The 26976-nt window shown below is 53.5% G+C and overlaps 9 protein-coding genes and 1 pseudogene across 10 annotated transcripts, besides 1 other annotated feature; 4 read left to right on the plus strand and 6 right to left on the minus strand.

Annotated features, from left to right (window-relative positions):
• Positions 1-809: 809 nt before the first annotated feature.
• Positions 810-3473, minus strand: NCS54_01125600 (RFX-type winged-helix domain-containing protein; the record flags this gene model as incomplete). Its single annotated transcript, XM_053156537.1, has 4 exons — positions 810-2322; positions 2373-2666; positions 2717-3338; positions 3464-3473. 4 exons carry the CDS (start codon positions 3471-3473, stop codon positions 810-812), a joined length of 2439 nt encoding a protein of 812 aa, XP_053012512.1.
• A 1531-nt stretch (positions 3474-5004) lies between these two features.
• On the plus strand, positions 5005-5756 carry NCS54_01125700 (Protein YOP1; the record flags this gene model as incomplete). Its single annotated transcript, XM_053156538.1, has 4 exons — positions 5005-5055; positions 5140-5355; positions 5447-5568; positions 5639-5756. 4 exons carry the CDS (start codon positions 5005-5007, stop codon positions 5754-5756), a joined length of 507 nt encoding a protein of 168 aa, XP_053012513.1.
• A 1190-nt stretch (positions 5757-6946) lies between these two features.
• Positions 6947-8873, plus strand: NCS54_01125800 (Hypothetical protein; the record flags this gene model as incomplete). The annotated part of the gene is made up of 2 exons (XM_053156539.1): positions 6947-8147; positions 8197-8873. 2 exons carry the CDS (start codon positions 6947-6949, stop codon positions 8871-8873), a joined length of 1878 nt encoding a protein of 625 aa, XP_053012514.1.
• Positions 8874-9151: 278 nt separating this feature from the next.
• Positions 9152-9565, minus strand: NCS54_01125900 (Hypothetical protein; the record flags this gene model as incomplete). The annotated part of the gene is made up of 3 exons (XM_053156540.1): positions 9152-9225; positions 9279-9405; positions 9458-9565. 3 exons carry the CDS (start codon positions 9563-9565, stop codon positions 9152-9154), a joined length of 309 nt encoding a protein of 102 aa, XP_053012515.1.
• Positions 9566-10006: 441 nt separating this feature from the next.
• On the plus strand, positions 10007-10345 carry NCS54_01126000 (Stress-associated endoplasmic reticulum protein; the record flags this gene model as incomplete). The annotated part of the gene is made up of 3 exons (XM_053156541.1): positions 10007-10009; positions 10084-10219; positions 10281-10345. 3 exons carry the CDS (start codon positions 10007-10009, stop codon positions 10343-10345), a joined length of 204 nt encoding a protein of 67 aa, XP_053012516.1.
• Positions 10346-10770: 425 nt separating this feature from the next.
• Positions 10771-12046, minus strand: NCS54_01126100 (Small acidic protein; the record flags this gene model as incomplete). The annotated part of the gene is made up of 3 exons (XM_053156542.1): positions 10771-11508; positions 11564-11832; positions 11986-12046. The coding sequence occupies 3 exons, from the start codon at positions 12044-12046 to the stop codon at positions 10771-10773; spliced, it is 1068 nt and encodes a 355-aa protein (XP_053012517.1).
• Positions 12047-14080: 2034 nt separating this feature from the next.
• Positions 14081-14935, minus strand: NCS54_01126200 (BZIP domain-containing protein; the record flags this gene model as incomplete). Its single annotated transcript, XM_053156543.1, has 2 exons — positions 14081-14445; positions 14497-14935. The coding sequence occupies 2 exons, from the start codon at positions 14933-14935 to the stop codon at positions 14081-14083; spliced, it is 804 nt and encodes a 267-aa protein (XP_053012518.1).
• A 4920-nt stretch (positions 14936-19855) lies between these two features.
• Positions 19856-20554, minus strand: NCS54_01126300 (Protein FYV4, mitochondrial; the record flags this gene model as incomplete). The annotated part of the gene is made up of 1 exon (XM_053156544.1): positions 19856-20554. The coding sequence occupies one exon, from the start codon at positions 20552-20554 to the stop codon at positions 19856-19858; it is 699 nt and encodes a 232-aa protein (XP_053012519.1).
• A 531-nt stretch (positions 20555-21085) lies between these two features.
• NCS54_01126400 lies at positions 21086-25408 on the plus strand (annotated as a pseudogene). The gene is made up of 2 exons: positions 21086-24269; positions 24315-25408.
• Positions 21086-25408: a sequence feature.
• Positions 25409-25838: 430 nt separating this feature from the next.
• NCS54_01126500 (Translocon-associated protein subunit alpha) lies at positions 25839-26808 on the minus strand (the record flags this gene model as incomplete). The annotated part of the gene is made up of 3 exons (XM_053156545.1): positions 25839-26124; positions 26175-26626; positions 26746-26808. The coding sequence occupies 3 exons, from the start codon at positions 26806-26808 to the stop codon at positions 25839-25841; spliced, it is 801 nt and encodes a 266-aa protein (XP_053012520.1).
• Positions 26809-26976: the final 168 nt, after the last annotated feature.

Here is a 26976-nt window from a genome sequence, read left to right on the forward strand (position 1 = left end):
CCCCTCCCCAAGGACTGGACTCTGCGTAGTTCTGCTTCCGTCTTCGGCTTTGGACTCCTTCCTTCCAGTCAGGTTTAACTCATTTTTTTTTATCCCTCGGCCCCACTCGTTAGCGCATGGGACCCCACTCCCCCACCGGAGCTTCGATTGATTCCACTGGTGGCTTGTGTGATACGACAGAAGAGGCACTTACACGAAAACAACAACAACAATAACAACACAACAGCAGAATCGCTGTCACTTACTGGTTGTTCTGTTCTGTTCGTACCCGGCAGCTTCAGGAAGGATCCTGCAAGTCTTACTTACGGTAGTAATCCCGCAATGCAGTACTCACTCCAATCTACTGTGGATGCTCAATGCTCGCAAATATAATAATGGATCTGTTGACTCCTCAAACAATGCCCTCACGCCACCCATACCCATTCGCCCCAAGAATCGACTCTTACATGGTTCTCCCGAAAGGATATACATTGAAGCCTGAAAAAACATGAACTACTGCCTTCCATGCATGATACGGGCGCGCTCTTCTATCCTTCAGTCGCGCCCTCCCAGACCAAGACCCCCCTTCCCCTTTTCCTTGGCCCGAATTCATGTCGTCGTCCTATCGTCCCATCATGCTTGAATTAAGACCCTCTGGGAATGCCGTATTAAATCACCCAAGGGTATAGATGAATATCCCGACCCCGGAACGCCAGACCCCACCACCGCCGACCGCTCTATCCTGCCCTGCCTCTTTACCATGCCATGCCATGCCGTGCCATCTGGCCATGCCCTCAGCCTTGTCTCGTCTTGCCCAACCCATCCATCAATCATAGTCCCGCCCCAGGATCAAGCTCCGTCCCTGTTAATAGGCCGTGGTCTGGATTTTCTGATCCTGTAAAGCTAAACTTGTCCATAGGAAAGTCTTCCTCGGGTGTCCTAATCCCGATTCCGCTATCGTCGAGCCCGTCGTTGCCGCTCATGCCCATACTGTTCTGGTTGGTCTTGGCCGGTGGAAACGGAGCTCGCTCTCCTTGGTTCTGAGACGCTGTGTTCACGCCGAGTTCTTCAGCGCTGCCGTTGTACCGAGAATTTTGCCGACTACCTGCGGTCTCTTGCGTGGCTGGCGGAGGCGTTGGTGTCGGGCCCCCTGTTGTTTGGCTCATCTTTTGCTTCATAAATCCTCCTTGTGCCACCATGAAGCACATCATCTCGTCCAGAAACGCTTTTGTCACCCACCAAGACCCAAAGCTCTTACCCTGGGACAGAGTGAGATCTCGCATCACCGCTGTTCCGATGCGTTCGACGCACGACACAATATCCGCATGAGATGCATAAGGGAACTTGCGAGGGAGGCTTCGCAGGAAGTCGACCCAGCGATCCAGCACATTCTGCCCAGATTGGGCTGATGCTCCCTCACCGTCCGTCTCACGGTTGCTGCGTGACGAGATATCTCCGTAAATGGTCAGGCACTCCATTTCCCATGGTACCTTGACAGGATCCAGCAGATCCCGCATCTCCGTAAGTAGCACGTTGACCACATCATCCATGCCTCGAGTCGGCACGCACTCTGCAAGCTTCCGCGGTCGGATCATGGTGATCCAGTCAAGATACATCTGATCGCGGTTGGCAGGGTTCGACAGCATGTTTGCCGCAGCGTGGGCGGTCAAGTTGGTTCTCAATGCCCGGTCCAGGAGGCCAGCAAAGATGGCTGCGGGTGCCTCCTTTGCTCGAACTACGTGTTGGGGTTGGCCCTGGAATGAATCTCGAATATGCATAACCAGTCTTTCTGAGATGGTCCTCAGGGTATCCAAAACGGGCTTCGGGACGACCTGCAGTGTAAGGCCAGACACAATTCTCATCATTCGCTGATAGAGAACAAAGTCGCACTCCTCGATCCAGGGGGCCAGGGCCGGGTTTCCGAACAGCTTTTGCACAGGCATGGTCAAGGTACCCTGGAAGGAGGTGTACAGGTGGAAGAAGTTCTTCTCCCTGCAGTACCTGATGCACTCTACTAGTGATGTGCAGTGCGAGCGGTACAACGCAGAGAGGGACTTGGCGGCATCGGGATCGGTCCCATGTGGGAGATATGATTCGATCTGAGGAAGAGGGAGCGGTTCCGACATATCAAACGCTTCCTCGACCTCGGGGGGAAACGCAAGCTCAAGTTGGGTCTTGGTCGTGGTGGTATGCAAATGGTCGAGGCTTGCGAGATCTGGTTGGTTGTATATGCTGTGTGATCGAAGGTCGGGGTGGCTCGACGAGCTCTTAGGCTCGGTGCCAATGTGAGGTGAAGGCAGGGCGCCTTGGCTTAGGTTCGTATGTGAGGGAGCGGGGACGGTGCTACTGCATTGTCAGCAAACAAGTTGATGCGAGGCTCCTGGGGACCTTACTTGAAGCTCTGGGTCATGCTGGTGGCCTCTGGTTGAGGTCGTGTGGGCTGCACTGAGGGTTCTCGGGCCACGGGCTCGTCGTCAATCAGGGTAAAGTTGACATAGTGGTACTTGGATTCTCCTCGGACACCGAGTCGTCTTGTTTTTAGACCAGGGAACAGGACGCGGACTAGCTTGCCAAAGCTGGCAGGGTTGAGGACGGTGATCCTCTCTGTTGCACATCTTGAGGCATAGTTGGCGTAAACTCTGCCACGGGGCACTGAGCCCTTGCCCTTGGCGCAGACCGAGTTAATCCTGCGCAGGTCAGTATCAAGGTCTAAAAGTGACAAACTCCTACGGCATACCAGAGCATGGCAAATACTTGGCGTGTACGTTCCGAATTGGGACCTCGCTCGTTGCCATGGAGCTCTCCCGCTACTTCTTGAAGGGTGCGGTGCCTGTGGGCACTGAAGAGCTGCCGCATCTCGAGCTCGTTATTGGCGCTAGATCTAGTAGACGCAGGTTTGGCGGCACCGGCAGCGGCTCTAGCACCTGCCTCGCCATTTTCGTCTCGGTCCATCATCTGACTCCCTTCAGTGAAGCTGGCATTCTGTGTATATTCGGCGGGAAGAGGGTGCCGTTGCATGGGGTGCTTCTGCTGGTATGACATGGGATGTCCCATGGGAGCACTCATAGAGGTGTCCATGGAAAAATCCTGACCGGTACCCTGCATGTGGCTCGCGGCTTGTAGGATCATGTCCTCTGGGGACAGTTGCGAAACCCCCATATCCTTCGAGTGGCTATGGGCATGCGCGTGGGCCTGCGCGTGGGCATGCTCGCTCGACATCCATTGCCCAGGGTACATATCCGAGGCGTTGGCAAAGCCGGACTGATCGAGAGTGGTAGACTGGTTGGGGACACTGTTGATGGAGGTGGTAGAGGCGCGGGAGAGCGGACGCTTCCTCGCACGGGCAGCTTGGTTGTCGACTGAGCATGGATTGTCAACAATCGTGGTCTTGCCTCAAAGCAGGTCGGAGCGAAGAGGCGGGAGAAGGAGACGTGATGGGGTTATGGCCTGTGGGCAGAAGCGAGGAAAAGAGGGAGGAACTCACTCTGCTCCATAGTAGAAAACGAACGTTCTGTTGACTTAGGACTGAGGAATTTTGCGGGTTAACCGAACAACAAACATCAGCTGGGGCCGGATGCGTCGCCGCAATAACACGGGAATTGGGATCGCAAAGGTCGACGACGACACAACGGACAGGAAGAAAAAAAGGGAGAAATCCTAGAAAGACACTGATAGAATCCAAATGATGCCGCGCAAAGGCCGCCGGCGAGTCTGGCGAGGCGCTGGCTGGTTTGAAGTGTAGCTGCTGGGACTGTTGTTGTCGAGCTTGTTTTGACGTTGCGAGGCCAACCGACGGTGGGAAACCCGTCCGGGCTGATAGACCTGGGCAGGCGCGACTTAGGTAATCAAACCTGCAGCGGGGGATGAAAGGTTCTGCGCGCTCCCATTGGCGGCAGCCAACGTCTTGCTTTCCCCGTCATTTGTGACCTCCGCTGGTTGGCGCGTGCCCGCTAATTAGCCGAAATTCCTTGCGTCCAGTGATACGAGTCCTGACTGGCTGCGCATGTCGACTCTTCACGATCCTGCCTCGATTGTGTCTCATGTGGCTGGTGGGTGGCTGGTTGGCTAGTCTAGGACCGGCCAGAGCTGCCACGGCGAGTCCTCGGGCTGTCATCTGGAAGTGTCTGCCACTGGCTCGCAGCTTGTGATCGTCCATTGCAGTGCGAAAGACAGAGGTGGAGGGACCGAGTCAGGTCAAGACCTTGTCTGGCAGAGAGCATGTGCTCCCCTCTCCTCCGAGACTCTAGGCTTGCTGTTGCTGAGACCACGCGATCACAATCACGTCTACAATCCACGGCTGGATGCGCATGACAGGGTGGAATCCTATCTGAAATAAATAAAGGGAACTCGGCTGCGAACTGCTGCCGCTTCCCCGTGTTGTGTTGTTGGGGAGTTCAAGCCTTGGAGTATTACATGCACTCTGCTGCATCCCGATCCTCTTATCTGTTGTGAATGATGTAATCGTCCCCTCACATTTCGGGAAAAATACATGTGATTCCGTGCTAGAACTACGGCGGAAAAAGTACCCTGCGTCATAGCGGCTACTCGTCCCTTAACAGCACAGCTCTCGCTGGGATATCCGGGCTCTCACAGGTGCCACAGCGTAGGGGCACAGAACTCGCATGACCGCATTCAAGGGGAAGCCAGCGCAAAAAAGACAGGTTTGCTCAATTCCACCTCATTCTTGTGCCATCATCAAGCCATCGTCAGCTGAACCCTCCCACTGGCATCAGTGAAGCGTTGCTGACCTTAGCACACAGAAGGCCCCCGAGCCTACAGGGTCACAAGCCACTGACGCCGCGTCAAAATTGTTCCCGCTTCCAAGATTCGCTTCATAGCTAGCGCCGCGATAAAAGCTGCCCTGCTCCTTACCTCTTTTAAACTCCTCCAACCTTGGTACTTACGTATTGGACGCTAGCTGCACACTACACCACATTCCCTTGATCCCAGCCCCTCCAACACCTTCTTCAACCTTTCAGCATCACTCAACGTCACTGCAATCAACTTTACAGCAAGGAAATCACAATGTCTACTCAAGACAAGGCTCAACAGTACCTCGGTCAGCTCGACCGCGAGGTAAGTTTCATTCGGATCGCGACAGCGATGCCGACAAAGACAGATTGCGCAAGCCGGCGGATGCTGACGCTTCTGCCCTGATAGCTCTCCAAGTACCCCGCCCTTAACAACCTCGAGAAGACGTCGGGCGTCCCCAAGGCCTACGCCGCCATCGGCGTTGGCGCTCTCTACTTTTTCCTCATCATCTTCAACCTGGGCGGCCAGCTTTTGACCAACTTTGCTGGTTTCGTCATTCCCGGCTACTACTCACTGGCCGCTCTCTTCACTGCCAACAAGGAGGACGACACTCAGTGGCTGACTGTACGTGGCCTCTTTTACCTTCCTAGCTGAGCTCTCCCTGGATCGAGCCAGGCGCACACTGATCGCGAGTCGCTGCTAACGCATTTTTCAGTATTGGGTCGTTTTCTCCTTTTTCACCGTGCTCGAGAGCTTCGTCCAGGTTGTCCACTGGTTCCCCTTCTACTACGTCTTCAAGTTCATCTTCCTCCTCTGGCTCTCTCTCCCTGCTTTCCGGTATGTCATGGTGCAGATTTTGCGCTCCCTGCCACCTGTCCGGTGCGACCTGAAAACTGACACAACACAGGGGCGCTGAGCTTCTTTTCCGATCTTTCCTGGCCCCTACCCTCGGCCGATACTTCCAGTCTGCCTCTACTGCCTCTGGCCTTCGCGCCAAGGCCGACGGTCTGGACAAGACCGAATAAGCGGCCAACGAAGTGCAGCTTGGTCGCAAAGCCAACCGGCGCATCCGCGCGACCCGGGCCAAGTTGCTACGCTTTTAATGAGAACAGAACCATATCATTCCAAGTGATTGGTAACGAGTGAGCTCCGGCACGAGGTGCTTCACGACGAGAGGGAGGAGGATGGCACACAAGCTCGAAACGCAACGGGCGTTTCAGCTTGGAGGAAGGGTTCATGTCGTATGACTTTGTGCGTGTAATGTATGCTATGCTGTTGCGATGGACTTTTCTTAGAGGGCTGCTGCTTGAGGCTTCATGAGAACACGTTTCGCGATTACGTCTTTTTCATCGGCTCCACATGGTTGTCTCTGTGGCCTGGGCCCGACAGCGATTTCCGGGGCAAGGGCTTCTGCAGCAGTGACAATGGCAAGCAGCAAATCTCCAGTACTGGTACCGTGTCGCGTGCTCACTTTGCTTATTTTCTGCGATGTCTCTGTGTGTGCAGCTATCGACGTAATTGTGTGCTACTGACTGGCTCTCGACAGCCAAGCTCAAGCTTTCCAGGCCATGATCGATTTGCTAGGCCTTACGTAGTGGCCACGGGTCCCTTTTTAGCCTGGCCCGAGCTTTGCAAGCTCCCTGGTCCGTAGTGCGGGTGACAGAAATACAATGACTCGGGATGCGTACGTGTCTATTTATGTCACAACGATGGGATGCTTGAGGGTAACATACGGGGGAGGCTCTGATATTTATTGCAAGAAATTCTTAATTCAATCAAATTTAGAGCTTCTAGTTTGAGCCGCCGTATTCACCATCCTTCTAAGAACCTTGACATTTTCAGTGGTCAATCCTCTTTTCAGCCCCTGGACAGGCTCAAAACTGCCTTGAACTGTGGCTGTGCTCCCCCGGCTGCTGCGCCTCATTCCCCTTAAACTCTTGGGGCCAAGCCGTCTTGGCGCAGATACGCCCGTCAGCAACGTCTCGGTCTCGTCTCGTCGGGCTGATCAGCCTCGACTTTGTACCAACTATTTTATTTATTGTGCAAATCCCCCCGTCGCAAACCGTCCTTGGCGAATTAACCTCGAGGGCCTCACCATGATAGCTTGCGACCAATAACAAGTTGAAGCCAAGAGTCCTCTCGTTACCCTCGTTATTCGACTGCGCGCCGATAGATCGATACTCGGCGAAGGCCCCTGGAGGGCACGCCCCTTGTCATGACGCTCGACTCGCCCATATCACGACTTTTTACGTCGACAGCGGCTTCTCTTCTGGCTCTGTTGCTATGTCTGGCATTTGGATCTCTAGCCTTTGCCAGTGCAGCTGAACCAGTACTCGATTCCGCTATTCAAATCGAAGAACCGATCGAACGAAGTAGCGGATTGGATTTGATATACGAACCCGAGTTTACACCATTCGATCGCAGCATTATTGGACGAGCACCCACCGACCCGAAACCCGAGTTGTCGTCTCTGGATAACAATGGTCCCGACGCCCGAAACCTAGGCCCTGGAAAGACGGTTTGTTATGTGATTGATAAGAAGACGTTGTTGGAGGGCCAGAGAAGTGAACGGGACATCACGGGCGACGAATCGACCGATGGCAATAATGAGGGACATCAGAACTCGCGCAGGGCCGAAGCGAAGACTGTTTACATCTCGGCCAACACTTGTAATGCTCCAGCCGCGGGCACCAAGGACGGGAAGCCTCTAAAGATGCCTCAGCTCAGTCTCTACGTCTCGACGACAAACAAGACGCAATGCCTAGACGTAACCAACTTTGACAAGAAGAACTCGGCTTTGAAGGAGATCCCGTTCGAGGAGGGGGCTGTCATGTACACCCTCAACGCGACCGATACCGTCTACCTCAGCATCGCAGCTCCCAACTTGACCAGGAAGGAGGAGGCTGTTTGGAAGTATGAGGTTGCCATATCCTTTGACGAGTACTACCACTCGTACGTGCCCAACAATGGTAGCGCTGAATTGCTGTGGATGGACAGCGACTCGAAATCGGCCTTGCTGGTCAGCAGAGTCCTAACCTCGAATTCAACTGAGACGCAAACGATCATGAAGAGGCCGCCACCATATGAAATCTATATTGGAAATAGCAACTTGAAGACGGTCGACGGTCTGCGGCACTCGGCATGCGGTCTGAAAAACTCGGCCGATATCTGGGCAAGCAACAACAAGACTGGACAGCACTACAACCAGGTCACAATGGGCATGACGCTCCGAGGGCCAGGGCCAGAACAGCTACCGAAGCAGCAGTTTCTTCTCGAGGGTCTCAACTCGAGCACAAACTACACGGGAATTCTCGTCCAGATGCCGACAAAGAGCAATAAGAGACAGTCGAATAATGGGCGCACAATTGGCGGCGGAGGCATCGTCTTTGAAGCCACCGACTTTCAGACGTCAGCCGGTATGTCAAGTGTCTTGGCTATGGGTACAAGAGTCTAACTTGGATGCAGGAACGAATTGCATGGTGGTGACAGATCTTGCGTTTTGCAACGAGACGCAATATGCTGTTCCTGGCAACAACAAGAAATACAACAATACGATGCTCGCCAAGGAATACGACGACTACGCCCGGACAATGTATGCCAACTTTGAAAAGGTTCTGGCGCAGATCGCATGCGAGGCACCCCCTGAATCGGCCTACTCTCTAGCACGCAATTGTGATGATTGTCGTGAAGCCTACAAGCGCTGGCTGTGTACCGTCAGTATTCCTCGCTGCGAGGATGTCCTGGGTGGTAGCAACAAGAGTATCATACGTAACGCCTTTCATCCCTTTCCCAATGGGACAAAGCTATCGGCCGATTTCCTCAAAGGCCAGACGATAAAGCCGGGAAACAACGCCTCGCGCAACGCCTTTATCGACCAGACGATCAAGCCAGGTCCGTACAGGGAGATGTTGCCCTGTGAGGACCTCTGCTACGATGTCGTTCAGTCCTGCCCCGCCTCCATAGGCTTCGGCTGTCCACAGCCTGGCTTTCAGAGCTTCGACGTCAGTTACGGGCAGCGAGGCACGGGGGTGACGTGCAACTACCCCGGCGAGGCGAGGACAAGGATCAGTGCCGCTGGGGTTCTTTCTCCAAGTGTGTTGTTACTGGGTGTGGTGCCATTGATGGTTTGGTTGGGATTATGAGGCCTCGTGTCTTGAGTGTTTATGTTTGGCGTTTATAAAAGGCGTTGGGCGGCAAGATGAGCCTCAGATGGTTGCATCAGAAGCCTTTGTTTGGGAATTGGGTTTTTCTCGAGCCGCAAGATACAGTAGAATTTCTAGTGAGTGATATAGTTGTAACATCAAACGACTGGGAGCTTGATAATGGGGGTGCATGAAGAAAAGATATCATGATATTATACACTCATCATCCGTCATATGATACAGAGCACAGCTTGGTTTAGTCGCATCTTGTCAAACCTTTATGCCTTTCCTTCCTTGGCCTTTGTCGCAGCGTCATGTTCCTTGATGGTTGTCTCGAGTTGAGCAATTGTCACTAGAGACTGTCGTTAGCTACCCATACCTTCTTAGCAGAATACCCAGACTTACGGTCTCGCTCAGCGCGGACCTCATCCGTCTCGAGCTTCACCCACGCCCAGTACACGAGCTGGTAAGTGAAGACAGCGAGCAGTAGCGTCTTTGCGATTGGCCGTGTGAAGCTGCGGTAGAATTGGGACTACATTGTCCATCAGCAAACATGTCATCAATTGTCTAGGGGGGGGTCTTACAGTTACGCTTGGCTTAGATGCCTTGCTCGCAAAGCTCCTCCTTTGAAGCATAGATCCCCGTGAATAGACACCCCTAAGGGCCATCGCAGACCGCATTGTGATAGACATGATTGTTTGTTTAAACTTGAGGGAATCGCCAAGTGTGAGCGGCAATCGATAAGCTTCTACCGCACCAGCCACATACAGAAAAAAGGGATATGTGGCGCAGCTCGGCGGGGGTGGGGCCGGCGGGCGGAGGAATTGAAGGGACTGGGGCACTAAAAGGGAAAGGAACACATGTCCCCAAAAATGTTGACACCCTGCTGCTTGCTGCGCGCGGGAAGTAAAGTGAGCTCAGGGGGGGGTTAGAAGGTGGCTTCTACTGTAATCTATGAAATCTGTCCCCTCTTAATAAAGTCCACTCTCCCTTTCTCCAACCAACAGCGCAGATCAATTCGAACCTCTTCTTCAAACCAACGCACTCCTTCTTCCATTCTCTTCTCCCTGTCTATACTTTTTTGCATCTAAGCCTTGAAAGCCTGCACTTCCTTCCAACCCACATACATCAAAATGGTATAGCTTCCCGCACCCCTTCCACCGACGATCCCATGATGGACATCAAGCTGACATGATGAACTCTTTCGCAGGCGCAAACCCCCGAGCAGCGACGTCGCAACGCCAAGTTCGCAAAGGAGAACGAGGCTAAGATGGGCAAGTCCGAGACCCAGATCAAGCAGCGCGTCAAGGAGACTCCCAAGTCTCCCATCTCCCTCTTCTGGGTTGGTACGTGTCTCCATGTTCCCTCTCCCACTACCTATGATCAAGCTAACATGTTCATGTCCAGTCCTCCTCGGCTTCATCATCTTCGGCGGTCTCGTCTTCGAGGCCATCTCCCGATTCTTCGGTTAAGAGAAGACGTCTCCTTTACTCGACGAAACCACTACAACAAAAACCACCAAATCGACAAAAACATGGCTCCTCCAGTGGTGCAAAACCCGGAGAAGCAGGCCGTCATCTGCACCGATACCTTTTTCTTTATGGAAATCTCTACCCAATTACCGTCGCCGCGCCGAAGAGGCTGGAAACAACAAAAAGGGGAAGGCTTTTATACCTGTAATTTGTTTCACTGACTGAAGAGTTGACTTGATATCACATGGAACTTTGGGGAGAATCGGCGCAAAATGGAATCAAATATAATCGGCTTCTTTTCGAAGAGCAAATATCAACTGGGTCTCTTTGTTTGTTTTTTTGTCTACCTGACGCCGTGCCACTAATTGGTGAGAAACGATGATGGATGGGAAATTAAACATCAGCCTCCAACGAGAGGTCCAAAACTATGCACCGAGGCCACGGCGCTTGCTGCCGCCCTCGTTCTTCATCTTCATGCCCGCTTCGAATTGCTTCTGGATCTCAGCCTCGGCCTTGGTCGAATCGGATTGACCCTTGGAAGCATGCGAGGTCACAGGTGCGCCAGCGCCAGCGCCAGCACCACCCTTCTTACCTCCCAAAAGTCGGAGGAACTTGGCCTGTCGAGCAGAACCACCCTCAATCTCGTCGACGTGCCACTGCTCAGCCGGGGCGTCAGCTGAAGAAGCCTCCTTTTCCTTCTTGCCTTTACCCTTCTTCTTCTCCTTCTTGGTGGAGGTTTCGTCAGCGGTCTCGGCGACCTCGCTGTCCCGCTTGCGCTTCTTCTCGGCCTTCTTGGACTTCTTCTCGGAAACAGCAGGCTCCTCAGCCTCAGAATCGGTCTCGACAGCCTCTTCCTCCGCCTCAACCCCCTTGGCCTTCTTCGACTTCTTTGACTTTTTCTCCTTCTTGGGCTCTGTCTTAGCGGGGGTCTCGACGTGGGAAACGTGGCTTCGTTCGGAGGCGGCGTTGCTCAATCGGCGGTGCTTCATAACGACCTCGTCGGCAGGGACCTCCGGGGGCACTTCAGTGGGTTGCTTAGACACGTCAACGCCGCCATCGCTATCGGCAGAGCTGTCAGAAGTGGCCTCTGAAGCCTCGGATCCGGAGACGGAAAGCATATCCTCATCCTTGTCTTCGGACTTTGACTCGGACTGGTTGGCATTCTGTAGTTCCAAAGTCAGATCGAAAAAACCAATTGCCGGCGATGCCATTACTCACCTGAGCATTGATGATGGCCTGGACCTGAGCGGCCAACTTCTTCGCCTTGGCCAGCTTCTGGTGGCCCTCCCTCTCAAGCTTTTCCATACGCAGCTTCATCTTGCGCACCTTGATCTGTCCCTTGGCCAAGGGTGGCACCTTGGGCTTCGGGCCCTCGAGCTCCTCCGTAGCTGCCTTGGCCGCGCGCTTCTCCGCCCTGGCGGTGCGCTTCTTCATGCGCTTCTCCGCCTTGATCTGCTTCTTGTCGAGCTTGCGCTTAGGAGCCGGAGCTGCAAGCACGCACGGCGCATCATGTTAGCAACGGGGTGTGTTCTCTCTCTCTCTCTCTCTTCGTATCGTGATAGGAAGCAAAAGGGGTGCAAGAGGAAGAGCGCATAAGACTGGTAAGAAAGCGCTTGATATTAGGCCGGTAGCCGCCTTACCTCTCCTTGCTTTCAGCCGGTCAGGGTGCATCTCAGGACCGGGGTTCGTGGACTCCGACATGGCGGCTAGGTCGTTTCTCGTCGCGAGGAAGGCAGATTTTTGGGGATCACAGCACGAAGGAAGGCAGATTCGAAGATCTCGAAGGATCAATGGTAGTCTGCAAAGTGGGCCTTGACGCCAACGGGTGTGGGGGGTGCGATGGAATGAACAAGAGTTGGTGATGGCTTCATGGGTTTGTCTGAGCCATTGGAGAATATCGTTACCTACTTTTTCTGCCGGGCGGTGAAGGTTAGCCTGCAGCAGGGGTGTGTGGGAAGGAGGGGCGTTCCGTGCCTTCCCTGTGGATGTGGAGCTCGGGCGTTTGCCAGAAGCTCCCGAGCAGATTTGAGGTTGCCTAAAGAGGCAGTCGCGGGGCATCCGCGCCTTCAGCTAAGGCTTTCCGCGATTTACACTGTAACCGTCTCTGCATAAGATGAAGAATCGGATATACACCTGTTGGAGGTGACGGATAAGCATCCAGCCATGGTAAGATGTACGAGATGACAGGGTATAGGATATGCAAGCCTCAGGTTCTATAATTATGTCTGTCAATTGGGGAATGTCATTAAGGTCAGCACAAAAAACGCCCATCATCTCGATTTCCCACCTTCTTCCTCGTGTCCCCTCATTTTTAAGATGATGTCAGTCGTTTCTCGGCGGCCGCTGTCTCTCGAATCGTCTTCCTAATAGAGATGGGCTCCTCTTTCCCCCTTTGGTCGTGCAGACGAAGGAAACTCCGACCCGCCGCAACGGGTGGGTTCCTGCCGCTGAATCTGCCTTGCGCACTGCAGCAAGAGACACGACGGTGATGATTAGCGGCGGGTACTACTACACACACTCACTACCTAGACCTTGGGACCAGGTTATTCCTCCAATGTTGAGTGGCTCGTCTGGGGGGAGTGATGCTACCTACGCACGCACGTACGTACGTCTATGAGTGTCCCATCCACTCCCCAGGCAGGAGTTTCTCAAGGGTCCAGATCCTCTCTCTTTCTGCGGGGCCGGCGGGACGTTTCACGCTTGCTGCCCTATGCGATATTCCATCCCCTGGATCTGCCAACAGCCTGGTCCTGGGTAGTAGCCTTATGAGCTTCAAGGCACGTGTGGTATAGTAGGCTTGAACTACCCAACAACCTAGGTACCCGCGGTTGTCACGTTGGTTTCTTGTCTCAACTGCCGAGAAGGATGCCTTGGTGATGGGATCCCGGATCCCGCGGGTTGCATGTCTGTCACCAAACGCCGCAGCCGACATGCCCAAGGACATCGTGGAAGCGGACCAGGGCTCCGTCCCGTTCGGGGCTCCTTTGTGTTTTTGGTGACGTATCTGGAATGCGGGTGAGGGACGTCTCTGGCCAGCCAGGCAGAGCTAAGCCACAATGTATTCTCCGTGATGGCTCAGGAGGACATCAAGCCAAGCTCGCCCTATTCTCAAGTAGTTTCTTCACGCGTTGACTACGACTCGATACACACCCAGGGGTTCGTGTCGAGTTCATCCCCAAGTATCTCCCTCGCCCCTCGACAACTGTCAGTGTCCCGCCAAGGGGATCGACAACTTGGCGCATTCAGTAAGACATCACGATGGCCCCATTTCAAAAGTTGGGAATACGAAATTCTCAGTCTCTTTATCGGTGTGTGGAATTTGATCCCCTAATCATATCCATGTTTCCCACCCCAGTCTCCAACGCCCCAGCCTATAGAAACAAAAGAAGAGAGTCTGGTCTATGAATAGAATAGAGAAGAGATCCAGCATCTTTGCCGTTATCCTCGGCCACAAAAGAAAAAACAAGAAGAAGCAGAGTCATGTCGTCTTACAGGAGGAAAAAAGAAAATCTCAGCCGTCTCCTAGAATAGAAATCCCAAAAACATCATCTCATCAGGGAGGGGGGTATTGCAAAAGTAATCAAGCCCTTGTGATACATGTGCAGTTCCAATCTTTCATGATACGTTCCATTTCAGTCCTCCTCTATGCTTCAGATACCAGAAACTAGATATCCCGTCAGTTGTTGCCTCAGGAGAAGCATCATAAGCATCACTTACACATCGCTCAGCCCTCCATCATTGCTGCAGATTTGGGTCGTACAGATAGGAATCGTCGTAATACATCTCGTCTCCTCCGCTGCTTCCGCCGTAGCTTGTATGTTGCGCCCATTGAGCTCCTCCGTAGGACGGTGAGGCCCCGTATGTCGCTGTCGCGAAGCCGTCATCTCCGCTGTATGTTCCTCGCCCGCTGCTTCGCCGGCTCTCGACCTCCTGGCCTCGCGCTACAAAGTGCGCAATATTGACGCTTCCCCAGGGGAGACCTGAGGGCTCTGGATCTGTGCTGAAGTCGCCGGGGTTTGGGATACGGTAGCTGTTGCCCGCGTACTCTTGGTTACGCGAGTCTCGTTCCGCCTTCTCCTTGTTTTCTCGGGCCTTTTCTCCTATTGTTCTATTAGCCTACTGTCAGTTATAGTTAAGCAGCGTTAACCTACGGAACTTGCGTTGGGCAATGCGGTTCTGGATTCTCCGTCTCTCTTCAGGATCTGTCACGTCGGTCCAGTCAAGATCGTCCTTGGGGCTTGACTTTGACTTCTTTGACGAAGAAGAAGAAGAGCTGCCCTTTCGGGAACTGCCGGAGCTGTGCTTTGAGCTTCCAGCCATCTTGTTGTTTCTGGGATCTACCGCGGGGGTCTCGAGGTGCGCCGTGTTGGAAGATCTCTTCTTCCTGTGCCTTCGATGTCCCTCACGGGGAGTCTCAGAAGGCAGAGACCTGGCTCGACGATGTTGTTCAAGTTCTTCAGAAGCTTCCAGTTCCTCCTCGTACAGGTACTGGTACTGGCTTTGCTGTACCTGTGGGACTTCTGGAGAAGCGCTATGTATTCTGATCTCTGGGGGTTGCAAGTCGGAGGCAGAGTATCTCGGCGATGACATCTACCCTCAGAGTATCATTCAAGAAAAGCCCCAGGATAGGGCTTTGAGGTTGTCAAGACAAGAGTAGTCGTAAAGAAGGAACATAAAAGTTCAGAGTCTTTCAAGTAAAAGTTGAATCTGTAAAACAGTGTAAGTTGAAGGTAAAGATTATCTCGAGTCAGGTAGACGAGGTCTTGATATATAATAGTCCAAGGGGTTGATATCAGTTAGGCAGACAAGCTGCAGGCTTAGACTTGGGGATATCTCAACCTTGAACAAGACTCCAGCACTGAACAGGGGTCCTTGACAAGCAGCGGGACGAATGCGCATACATACATGCAGGGCAGTGTAAAGAGAGGCAGACGGGAGTCAAAAGATGCAAAAGAGACATGGGTCACGTACCAGACAAGTCCGCCCTGTGCCATGATCCTCATCATCATCGGTAGTACCTGACAGACCCAGATGTCGACGGCCATGCGACAGTGGATCTGCAGCAGAGCCAGCCCCGAGAGAGTCGGCCGGGACCGGGGCTTGGAAGAGGTCTTGGAAGGGGGGTGTATACGAATACCAAGACAAGGAGGGTTGACGGGGGACCCGGTAGGGCAGACTGTTTGTATGGGGAATGAATTACGATGGGTGACGCAGAGGACACGAGGCGAGGTGAGGAATTGGGATCAGAGAGTGGACGGGGAGGGAGAAATAAGAGTCGAATAACTAGGATTCCTAATTTGAAGTTGGAGGTGGCTCTATTCATATCGTCTACGCCCTCCGTTCAGAGTCTACCTACTCTTTTCCCCTTTGCCATATGGGCCCCCTCAGCCCTGGAAGCCGGGGGTCTAGTGTGACCGTGGGAATGGAAAAAGAGTGAAGGCTTGAGCAGCAAAAGGAGGGTGTGTCCATTGGGGGGAGTGTCCGTGAAAACGGGAGTGGGGATGGGAGGGTGTCCGACCCGCCCGCCGCCCGCCGGCCGGGACAAACCTCACTCCGCCGGGGAAAGAAGGAAAAGAAGCCAGGCTCTGCTAGGCAGGTACAAGGCTCATGAGGCTTGACGTCGCCGAGTGCTGGTGTAGACGAGTGACAGGAGGCTTGAGCCGTCCCGTCACGAACGGCCAGACACATGCCAGGCCAGGCCATGCAGCAAAAGACTCACTCACTTCTGAGTAATTGGCCGTCCCCGTGACAAACGGGAAGAGTCATCCTCCTGGGGCCGCGCTCTCCGAAGGTGCATGGGGGGGTTGCGAGGCTGTCTTGTCTTTTCCTGGTAGGGCTGCGTATGTGCCAACGTCACACCTCGAGATTGGGAACAAGATGATTAGTCTTTGAAGCAGAATCACCTCTTTGCAAACGGCAATAATCAAGCAGAGAGGCGTCACAGCCGACGCGTCTCTCACACATATCCGTCCCCTCGGGAAATCACCCACCCCCAGAGACCAAGCCACCCGCACGAGCGTAACGGGTGGTACCTACTGCTGGAGGGACAGGGCCAGGCGGCCGAATGCGAGATATACGACGAGAAAACGACGACAAAGAAAGACAAAGCGGAGCTTGCTTGGGGTTGGGTTGTTTTAGGCGGGCGGGTTTTTTGGGGGGGACTTGTTCTGTAAAGAGTTTAGGCGTGGGCATTGGATAAATTAACAAGGGCTATTATTATGAGCTAGCAATAGAAAAACGCTGCACAATATGGCACTCACTCACTCACTGCTTCTTCAACTCTTTAGGTATCCCTGTCACAGACGGAACATGTGCCGGGGACAAGGATCAATTGGGCGTCGTTTTAGGAATCGTCCCAGGCACTTGGACTCTCTCCTCTCCTCTTGAGGCCATCCAGCCCCAGGCAACCCCATTCATTGTACATCTGATATGTGCCCCGTTATGCTCGACCGTTATGCTACTGTAGTTTGCGTATGCCGGGAAGATTCTGGAACGGCTGTGATACAAGATTCTTGCTGCCTTGGGGCCTGCAGGCACTCGCAGCAAGCAAGCCCCAGGGCGCCAGGCAGATGCCAGATGGACGCGCCGCACAATGAGCCACAGGTTTGATTATCATGGTGGTGACGACAAACGAATGGCAGGTTGTCCAGGTGATGCAACAGTACAGATGGTCCAGACTCTTGCTCTTTGGTGATGCTCAACTCGGAAAATACCCACATGCCAGATTGGGATAAATCCAGGGAGGCGAGGCCGAGTTGCCCGTCGGTCGCATCAGCCCTACAGTATTCCAGCTGTAACCTTGTTTCTCGCCTGGTGGTGGTGGTGATGTGCCAGCAGGGGAGCAAGTCTTGACAAGGCATTTAACTTAGCATACAAGGGCAATTATTCAGCACACAGCCAAATACGAAAAAGGTCAGGTTCAAGTCAAGAGTCATCATCTGCAGTTAAAGTCCTCACATCTTGTTGTCTTGTAAAGGGCGTCGTGACCCCTCCTTGTAGAGTATAGCCTCCTGACATATCCAGGGACTGTTCGGATTCCACTCTCTCGGTGTGAATAATTCTCGTGTTTGGGTCCTTGTTCACTTGTATTAGTGATCCTTGATGATCGACATCGTCACCTTCACTCAATACAACCTCGCTCATTCATACCCTTGCAGACAAGAAGACAGCAATGTCCAAAATTAGGCAGCTCTTGGATGTGTCTTGTCTGTCTCTTCTGACACCCGTATTCTGCGTATCGACTACGCAGACCTCTCTTCACTCGTCGGTGAGAGAGAACAAGCAATCTCCCTCGAGTTGCTTTCTTTTTTGCCTTTTGCGCCAAAAAAGAGGGATCTGCAAGACAAAGGTTCCTTGACTAGATCAACAACAAACTCTAACCCGTCAGGTCGGGCTATCCCTGACGCCTCTCACCCGCTTCGCTCGCTTGTTCAACCAACGAACGGCGTCCGTCACCTTTGCTGTTACTTAAAATACCCTCTTGTAAGTTGCGTTGGTGTGTAGCCCCGATCATCCCTTCTCCTCACCAAAGAGAGGGGTTTTTTTTTTTCTCCCTCTGCGTTAAAATGAACATCCATGGGATCGGACATGATGGCTGCGGCCGTGCTTTCGTCCGTCCAGCTTGACAGGGTTTGGCTCATCCAATCCAAATGGGAGTTGCACCGACGAGCCTTAGCGGCCTGGCAAGGCAGTTTTGACATGTTTGCTGGCGATCTGGGTCTCATGGCATGGATATTCATGTCTTGTGCAGAGTATGTAGCCATCACACACGAATCCAAGAGCTGAAGACCATCGTCGCATTCTCGATGCCAATGGGCGAGTCTTGTGCAGCTTTTCAATGTAACAAGGAGCCGTCTGTGGTTACCTACATCAAGCCACCTTTAGAACTTGGAGGTTTCTATTCTTAAAGAATGTGGCGTCGACGCCAGCTGCGCGTGCCATTTCGCTACCAGACATTGCACATTTACATGACAACGCTAACACTTCTGAACGACGACTCCAAATGTTACCGTTGCCGATCCTCAAAAGAGTCACGCCGAATATGCAAGACTATTTAAGCCCACCTCGGCACATGCAGCCTTTTCTGTTTCACAACAGTCCGCGATGTGAATGATATAGGGTATGGATATGGTATTGGGGTACGGATGCAGTACCCATCCATCGTCCAAGCTCAACTATCCAGGGGTCTCATCCTCTGATCCTCGGAGATGTCAATGGCGGGTGTGGATGACAGCAGATCCATTCAATGCCGAGCACAAGGCCAGACCTTTCCCCTCCAGGAGGTCAACGCTGCTGGGTAGACTATCTCGACCCCAATCAACATCACGTTGAACGTGGGGCCACGGCACGACGGGAGTGATTTGCACAGCGTCGTCCTTCAAGTGAACAGGGGTGAAGGGTTGGTGGATATTTACTCCTCTCAGGAAAAAAAAAACTGCCTTGTTCAAGACCCATGATCCATGGCCCGTCATTCCCTCCCCCCCACGCCGCAGAGCAGCTTCGCTTCCTGTAACCATGGCTCGACATGAACGGTTTTGTGGCGTTGGGAGCGACGCGACGGGAACGTGTCATTGCTGTGGTCTGGTGCTTGTATGGGATTCATGACTGGGATTAAGGGAGGCTGTCATGCTCATGAGTTTGGAGGCCTCTGTCAATATTGTATGTCTGGGATTGGCAACATCCGATAGTGTCTCTCCATACCATCGCCAAGGCCTAAATTAATGTGATGACAGGTGCCCCCAAGTAAGATAATACTAGGCAAATCGTCCATGTAGACGGGCTATCTTGTCGTGCATGGAATGCTTCTAGAGGCCGCCGTCTACTCGCGTGGCTTCAACCGATAGACAACGCCATACACCTTTACTCGGCTTTTCCCTGCATATCCAAATATCAGATCATTCTTCTCTTTTTCAGCCCTACGACTCCTAAACCTCGATCAAACCCAAGACAATGTGGATCTTTCCGTTCACGCCCACACCCCGTCTTCGTCATCGCTTACAAACAAACCACAACAGGATGCGGCTCTTCACTCAAACACAAGAAACGACGTTGAATTAAACTTTTTCAAGCGAGGCCATGTCAAAAGGATCAAGGCATCTTTCCAAAGGAGCATTTGTCTTTTTTCGCCACTCGCTTGTCAAGGGGGCTGGGGGCCCTTTTTTCTCACAAGGTAACGGCTCCGTCAGCCGTTTTGGGGAAATGCACCGCCTTGAAAGATCCACTGGACTAGATCTGGTGTTGACGAGAGAATGATCCCTGAAACTGGCTTAAAACATAGTAGATGGTTTCTATGGCGGGAGAGATGAGTCAATGTCTACTATGTAAAAGCTATAACCTGTCGCAGGTTGGAAGAGAACATAGGGCTGAAACGTAGTTGTTATACATCTCATCCAAGTACACAAGAACAACCATGCTCAACATGCTCTGCCAAACTGGCCATGAACCATAAGTTGAATTGGCTAAAACTACAGTGGTAAATGTACACGTCGTATCGTTTCCTTTGACCGGCCGTTACAGGTTCGACATCATCTCGGCCTCACGCTCGGCCCTCCGCTCCGCAGACCTCCTCTTGAACCGGACCTCGGCTCTTCTGCGCTCACCACCGTCAATCTTGCGGCCCTGGCGGTTCTCCCACATCCCCTCCGTCACCTTGACCACGGCACCATCCAGACCGGGCAGTGGTGTGGCATAGGGTCCTGCAATCGTCTTGGCGCCAAGCACCTTGTATCTTTGTGGCCGGACCAGCGTTGAGGAAGGCTCCGTGGCGGCACCCTCGACCTCGTGGGGCACGTTGACAACCCACTTGGCATCGCTGAGGCTCGACGGCGGCGGTGTCGCAACCTTGAGCAGCGCCTCTCCGTCCTTGACATGCTGAAAGTCTCCACCGGGTCCCAGAGCGCCCTGTCGGTACCGGTGCATCCAGTGGAGGAGGTATCGTCGGTTCCGGGGTGGCTCAATGCCCAGCTCCTTGAGTTGCGGGGAGGTGAGGGAGAAGAGGGCCTCCCATGAGGGGAACTTGTTGGCATACTTATTGAGGCCGCGGCCGATCAGGGTGAGGAAAGTCGGCACATCGGGAACAAAAGGTCGGGGCTGGGGGATCGGAGGTGCTGGCCTCGTCTTGTGCAGTTGTCGGATCTGTCCTGTCCGCGAAAAGGCGCTGCCGCTCTGCAGAAGCAGGCCAAAGGTTGACCGGAGTCGTTCGCCCTTCATTTTGCTAGAGATGGATGTTAGTCCCTGAACCCAATTGTTGAGGTGGGCAATTGAAGCCGAGGAGAAAGCCTACACTGTTCAATGGGTCGAATGGCTACGAGTTCCGCCTCTATCCTCGGTCGTCGTCGAGCTTCGCTAGAGTCTCATGAGCCGTTGAACATTGATCTCGAAATTTGACCATGGACCCGCATTAGGTAAGCGAGGCTGTTGGTCGAGTACGGTCCACTCGGCATGTGTGGCGCACTATCGGAGCTCATTCATTGGCCACCCTCCGATAACAACGGCCAGGCTGACATCCCACCTCGAGGACTACCTACCCTCCTCGACCTGCATCCTTCCTGTTACACCATCTTTCTCTCATTTTTTATTTTTATCACACATTCTTCGGTCGGCAGCCTTTTCATCTTCAGAACATAAGGGAGAAACCCGCAAGAGAAGCTGAGATGTTTGTCGGCCGGCATCCGAAGGTTGGCCTCGATGGTTTGTCGTCCCGGTCCCTTATTAACGCATGCACTCTGACTTATCCTAGCCGTAATGCCGGCACGGATCATTGATGGCCTTTGCAATCTTCCATCTTCCGAACAGTCCGAAGATTCAAGCCAAGCCTCATCCTCCAGTGAGCCGCCGACTAAGCGGCGCAAGAAGACGTCTAGCCCTGCCCTGCCCTCGATTCCTGTCTTGAAGACTGAGGTCTCGATTTCTCGCGAGTGTGCTGATGTTGCGTCTACGGATTTCACGACCATTCGACGAGACGTTGGCCAATATGTTCATTTTTTAATCGTCTCCAATATTCTCCAAATCACGTTCACAACAGGTCCGAAATACAGCCCTCACGTTACTCTGAGGCCCCAAGATGCGGACAAGACGGCAAGGTCAATTCTATCCAAGACTGGTATCGCTCAAGCAAAGTCCCGCCCAGGCGCTTTGTGGAAAACGGTTGACGTGACAGTCCAGAGATCCGGAAGAAAGGCGACAATACTGATTACTCACGTTTTCCATTGGAATGAAACCCCGTCACTATTACACCAATTGAGGCCAACGGCGGACCGACGTCAAAGCCAAGTCTTGATTGACGCTCTGCTCCCCGATTCTGCCCAGATCGACCGCTCATGGTCTCCCATGGATTTCTACGAGGCAGCTTTTGTTCCTCCCAAGGACGACCAGATCCCCTCAACCATCGAAGTTCCTGTTCTTGAAGCGGCCTTGTTCCCGTACCAGAAGAGGACTTTGCAGTGGCTACTGAAACGGGAAGGAGTCCAATGGTCAGACACCGACAAGACCATCGTTCCTTACGCGGCCGACCAAGAGGAGCCCGTGAATGCTTTTCGCAAACTGGTCGACGTGGAGGGCAATGATTACTATCTGAACGAACTGCTTCATGTTGTCACAAAGGATCCGGCGCCATTTCGAAACGCGGAAGCGTCTGTCAAAGGCGGCATCTTGGCCGAGGAGATGGGTTTGGGGAAGACCCTGGAGATTCTTGGCCTTGTTCTGCTACACCAAAGGGCAACCCCTCTAGTGGCGACTGACTATGAGGTTCAGGCGAACCTGACGCCCACCGGCGCTACGTTGATAGTGACACCCGAGTCACTGAGGGCCCAGTGGATATCTGAGATCGCTCGCCACGCCCCCGGACTGAGCGTCAAGTTTTACCAGGGCCGGAAAAAGATGTCTGGTGACGAGGACCAGATTATCAATGAACTCGCCGGGCACGACATCATCATCACCACATATTCGATTCTGTCGGCCGAGCTTCATTTCGTAGCCGCACCCCCTGAGCGTTCACGACGACACGCACGAGTTTATCCCCGAGCCAAGTCACCCCTCGCGCAACTGGCATGGTGGAGAGTTTGTCTGGACGAAGCACAGATGATCGAGAGTGGTGTTAGCCAAGCGGCAACAGTGGCCCGGGTGCTTCCTCGTGTCAATGCTTGGGGAATCACTGGAACTCCAGTCAAGGACGACGTCAAGGATCTTTTTGGCTTGCTGCTGTTCCTACAATACGAGCCGTATTGCACCTCAACTTACATCTGGCGGGCCATGATCGAAAGACACAAACCCATATTCCAGCGCCTCTTCAATAGTATCGCAGTTCGTCACACGAAGTCGATGGTTCGGGATGAGTTGGTACTGCCACCTCAGAAGCGCTTTGTGATAAGCATGCCATTCACGGCTGTCGAGGAGCAACATTACCAATCGCTATTTCGCGAAATGGCAGAGGAGTGCGATCTAGATCTCCATGGGGCACCGCTTTCGGATGAATGGCTGCCGGAGGAGCATGAGGAGTCGATGCGAACCTGGTTGAACCGACTGAGGCAGACAGCCTTGCACCCTGAAGTTGCAGGGTACAATCGTCGACTTGGCCATAACAAGAGCCGACCGATGAGAACTGTCGACGAAGTCCTGGATGCCATGATTGAACAGAGCGAAGTTGCTATACGAGCAGATGAGAAAGCTTACCTCTCTAGCAAGCTGACTCGAGGCCAGCTATACGAAAACAGCCCGCGGGTTCGGGAAGCCTTGGAAATTTGGACGTCTGTCCGAGAAGAAACACGCAAGCTTGTTTCTGATGCCCGAGCCGAGTTCCAGGCCTTGACTGCCAGCAACGCGAATGGGAACCTCGAAGCAGACGTTGACAGTGACCAAGATGAAGATTCTGAAGATGAGATGGAGACCGGAAACAAAGGCCAGCTGGGCGAGAGCCGACGACGACTTCGCGGAGCGCTCGAGATGGAGCACAGAGCTGTCTTTTTCTGCGCCAACGCCTACTTCCAGATACGTGATAACCCTGAAATGACCGAGCCCGAATCTGAAGAGTTTCTTCGTCTAAGAAAGCTCGAGGACGACGGATACAACGAGGCAAAGGCCATCCGAAGAGAGATCTTGCGCGAGTCTCATGGCAAAGCGACTCGATTGATGAAGAAAATAGCGCAGAAGGCATCTGAACAGTCATTTGCGGAGCTCCCAGAGCTCGTGGCAGGGACTGAACGAGGCATAGAAAGCGGACGCATCATAGACGACTTAGAGGCGTTGTACGGAGAGTTGAATGACCAAGCGAATGTGATTGACGAGTGGAGAGAGTACCTCATTGGACTTCTCCTGAAGCCCTTGGTGGATGAGGAGGATGAAGTCGACACAACCGGTGAGGAAATGGGGGAGTCGGCTAGAATCCAGGAAGAGGTGGTGGTTTACGTGCAGGCACTGCGAGCCATCGTGGCAGATCGACAGGACGCCTTGACTGGGCAGTCGAATGAGCTGATCAAGCATGAGGCAGAAATGTCGCTCAAGTTTGCACGCGAAGGCGAGGGTCCTGCTCCTCAGAAACTCATCGAGTTGATGACCCTTCGAGACCAAATCAAGCCGCAGTCAACATCGATGCGGAAGGCCATCAGCGAGTTTCGGGCACTTTCGTCGAGGTTGGCAAAGGACACCAATCGGAGCGTTCTTGAGGCACAAATCGCCGATAGACAACTCAAGGCAACTCAGGCGCTTCTCAACAAGCAGAGCAAGGCGACGACTGCGCTTGAAGCTGAAGTCGAAAACTTCAGGATCATCATGAACCTCCGCGTGGAGTACTACCGTCAGCTACAGGTAGTCTCAGACAGCGTTTTGCCGTATGAAGGGCCCAACACGGAGGCAACCATGGAGAAGATGAAGGAGACAGAGGACAACCTCCGGAAGAAGCTTTCGTCAAATGAAGCTAAACATAGATATCGTAAGTATTGTGCCCAAGATATTTGAGCTTGGCTAACCTCTCAAGTCCTCAACCTCAAGGAATCAGGAAACAAGTCCAACGAACCCCGCATGTGTGTCATCTGCCAGACACCCTTCACGGTTGGCGTCCTGACTGTGTGCGGGCACCAGTTCTGCAAAGAGTGCATGATGTTGTGGTTCAAAGCCCATCACAACTGCCCTGTGTGCAAGAGGAAGCTCAAGTCGTCCAACCTCCATGACATCACCATTAATCCACAGCAACTGAAGGTGCTCAATGACAATTCCGAGCAGGACCAGAACGAGGTGGGGGATAGCCCTCAGAAGCGCAACTCGTTGTCCAACAAGACGCTCATCTACTCCGAGTTTAATGCGGACAAGCTGGCTGAGATCCAGAACATTGAGCTTGATGGAGTTTCGTTCACGACCAAGGTTGATACGTTGGTCAAGCACCTCCTTTGGCTGCGGGAATCGGACCCTGGAGCAAAATCCATCATCTTCTCCCAGTACAAGGGGTTCTTGGCCATCCTTCGCAACGCCTTTTCGCGATCCAGGATCGGGTTTGCGTCCATCGACGATGCCAACGGTATCACCAGGTTCAAGGAAGACCCTTCGGTCGAATGTTTCCTCCTGCACGCTCGCGCACACTCAAGCGGTCTGAACCTCGTCAATGCAAGCCACGTGTTTCTTTGCGAACCGCTTCTCAATACTGCGCTGGAGCTCCAGGCCATTGCGCGTGTCGACCGTATTGGCCAGCAGCACGAGACTACGGTGTGGCTCTACCTTGTTACGGGCACGGTGGAGGAGTCCATCTACAACCTCTCTGTGCAGCGGCGCATGGAGCATATGCGCCGCACTGGCAAGGGCAAGTCGAAGGAGTCGACTCCTGATCTGCTCGCAGCGAGTATTGACGAAGCCAACACGCTCGAGCTGGAGCAGGCGGCCCTGTCACGACTTATGAGCAAGGACAAGACGGCAGGAGAGAATGTCGAGAAGAATGATCTTTGGGAGTGCCTCTTTGGACATGTTGCCAGGCAAGAGGAGGCCCCAGAGAAGGATACGCGGCTGCAGGAGCAGGCCGTCATGGGCTATCTGGCAGCTGAAGCAGCAGAGGAGAGAATGGGCCAGTCAAATGGAGTGTGATGTGTCATGAGAGTTATGTTTAAGCATTTGTCTTGACAAGATAAAGGCAATGGCTGCTGGGCATGCCATGAACTTACTTTTAGATCTGGGGCATTTTACAACTACAATCAGGCAAGGCAATATCGAGTAAATCTGAATCAGTGCGAACACCCATATCATGACGTGGTATTCAATTTTGGCACAGGTAATGTACATTGCAGCAACCATTTTGCGCATATCCGTCCATCATGCGATTGAAATCATGCCCTGCCTGCCTGCCTGTGACGCGCTCGCCCCTAGTCTACCCGAAAATGAAAGAATACACGGGAAGCGGACGTCTCTGCCCACCGCCTCGGAAACTCGTTACATGGCGCGTCACGTCGAGATTATTCTCGATATTTCGTGATGACGCCGGAGCCGGAGAAAGCCCAACAAGCTGTTGGAAGCTTCTTTACTCCAGCTTCTTGTTCTTGTTGCTGGCGCTGGACTTGACGCGTCGGGCAGCAGGGCGGTTGATGTGGTGCTCGGGGATCCAGCTCTCGTCGTAGTCCTTGCCAGAGCCAGTGGCAGCGCCGGTGGCCTCGGAGCCGGAGAGGGGCTCAGCAGTCTCGACCTTCTTGGCCTTCTTGGTGGAGCGGGCGCGCTTGGCCTGGGGGAAGAGAGCCTCGATCCAGGTCTTGTAAACAAAGTAGAGGGTACCAGCGAAGGCGGCAGAGAGGAAGAGGTAGAGGAAGATGCTATTTAAAGTCAGATATCTGAATCAATGGGACGTGGTTTGGAGACGTACATCTGGGGATCGAGGAAGCTGGTGGGAGCCTCAACAATGGAAGCGGCAGCGTTGTGGACCTGGACCTGGTGGATGTTGCCCTTGGCGTCGGAGACGACAGCGACAAGACGGAGGAGAACATCCTGAGGCTGCATGTCGAGGGCAAAGGAGAAGGGAAGCTCCTTCTTCTCGCCGGCGGGGACCTCGAGGTTGTACTGGACGGCCGTCAAGTTGCGAACGATGGCCTCGTAGGCGGGCTTCTCGGCGGGGAGCTCCTTGGTGGTGGAGAGGGAGCCGCCGACAAAGGCGATCTGGATGGGGCCATCGTCGCGGTTGTTGACCTCGATGACAGCCTTTGTGGGACGGCCGTTGACGAGCTTGACGCCAAAGATGTCGGCCTCGGGGAAGCTGGCGCTGACATCGGCCTTGAGCTGGGCGACATTGGGAGGAGGGGCGTTGGCATCAGAAGTGTCCTGGGGAAGGTGTTAGTGGTGTTTCTGGCGATGGAGTCGAGAGCAATTGATCATGCGACCAAGGGGGAGGATGAAAGATCGAGTGGCGGATGAAAGACCAGGGGAGGGCAAAAACATACCTGGGCGAAAGCACCAAAGACCTGAGAGGCCAGGAGGGCCAGAATCGAGGACTTGAAGAGCATGGCGACGAGATGGGAAGAACCGTGAGAACCGAGAAGACAGAGGAGGGGATGAAGAAGAGAGGAAGAAGAAAGGTTGTGTGAAGGGCGGCGATGGGGAAGAGAAGGTGGTTTTGGGTGGTGACAATCTGGCCTCAGCACGCAAATGGGGATCGAATGGAGGAGGCGACA

The sequence above is a fragment of the Fusarium falciforme genome, chromosome 9 (assembly GCF_026873545.1).
Source record: "Fusarium falciforme chromosome 9, complete sequence".
NCBI classification, from domain to species: Eukaryota; Fungi; Ascomycota; class Sordariomycetes; order Hypocreales; family Nectriaceae; genus Fusarium; species Fusarium falciforme.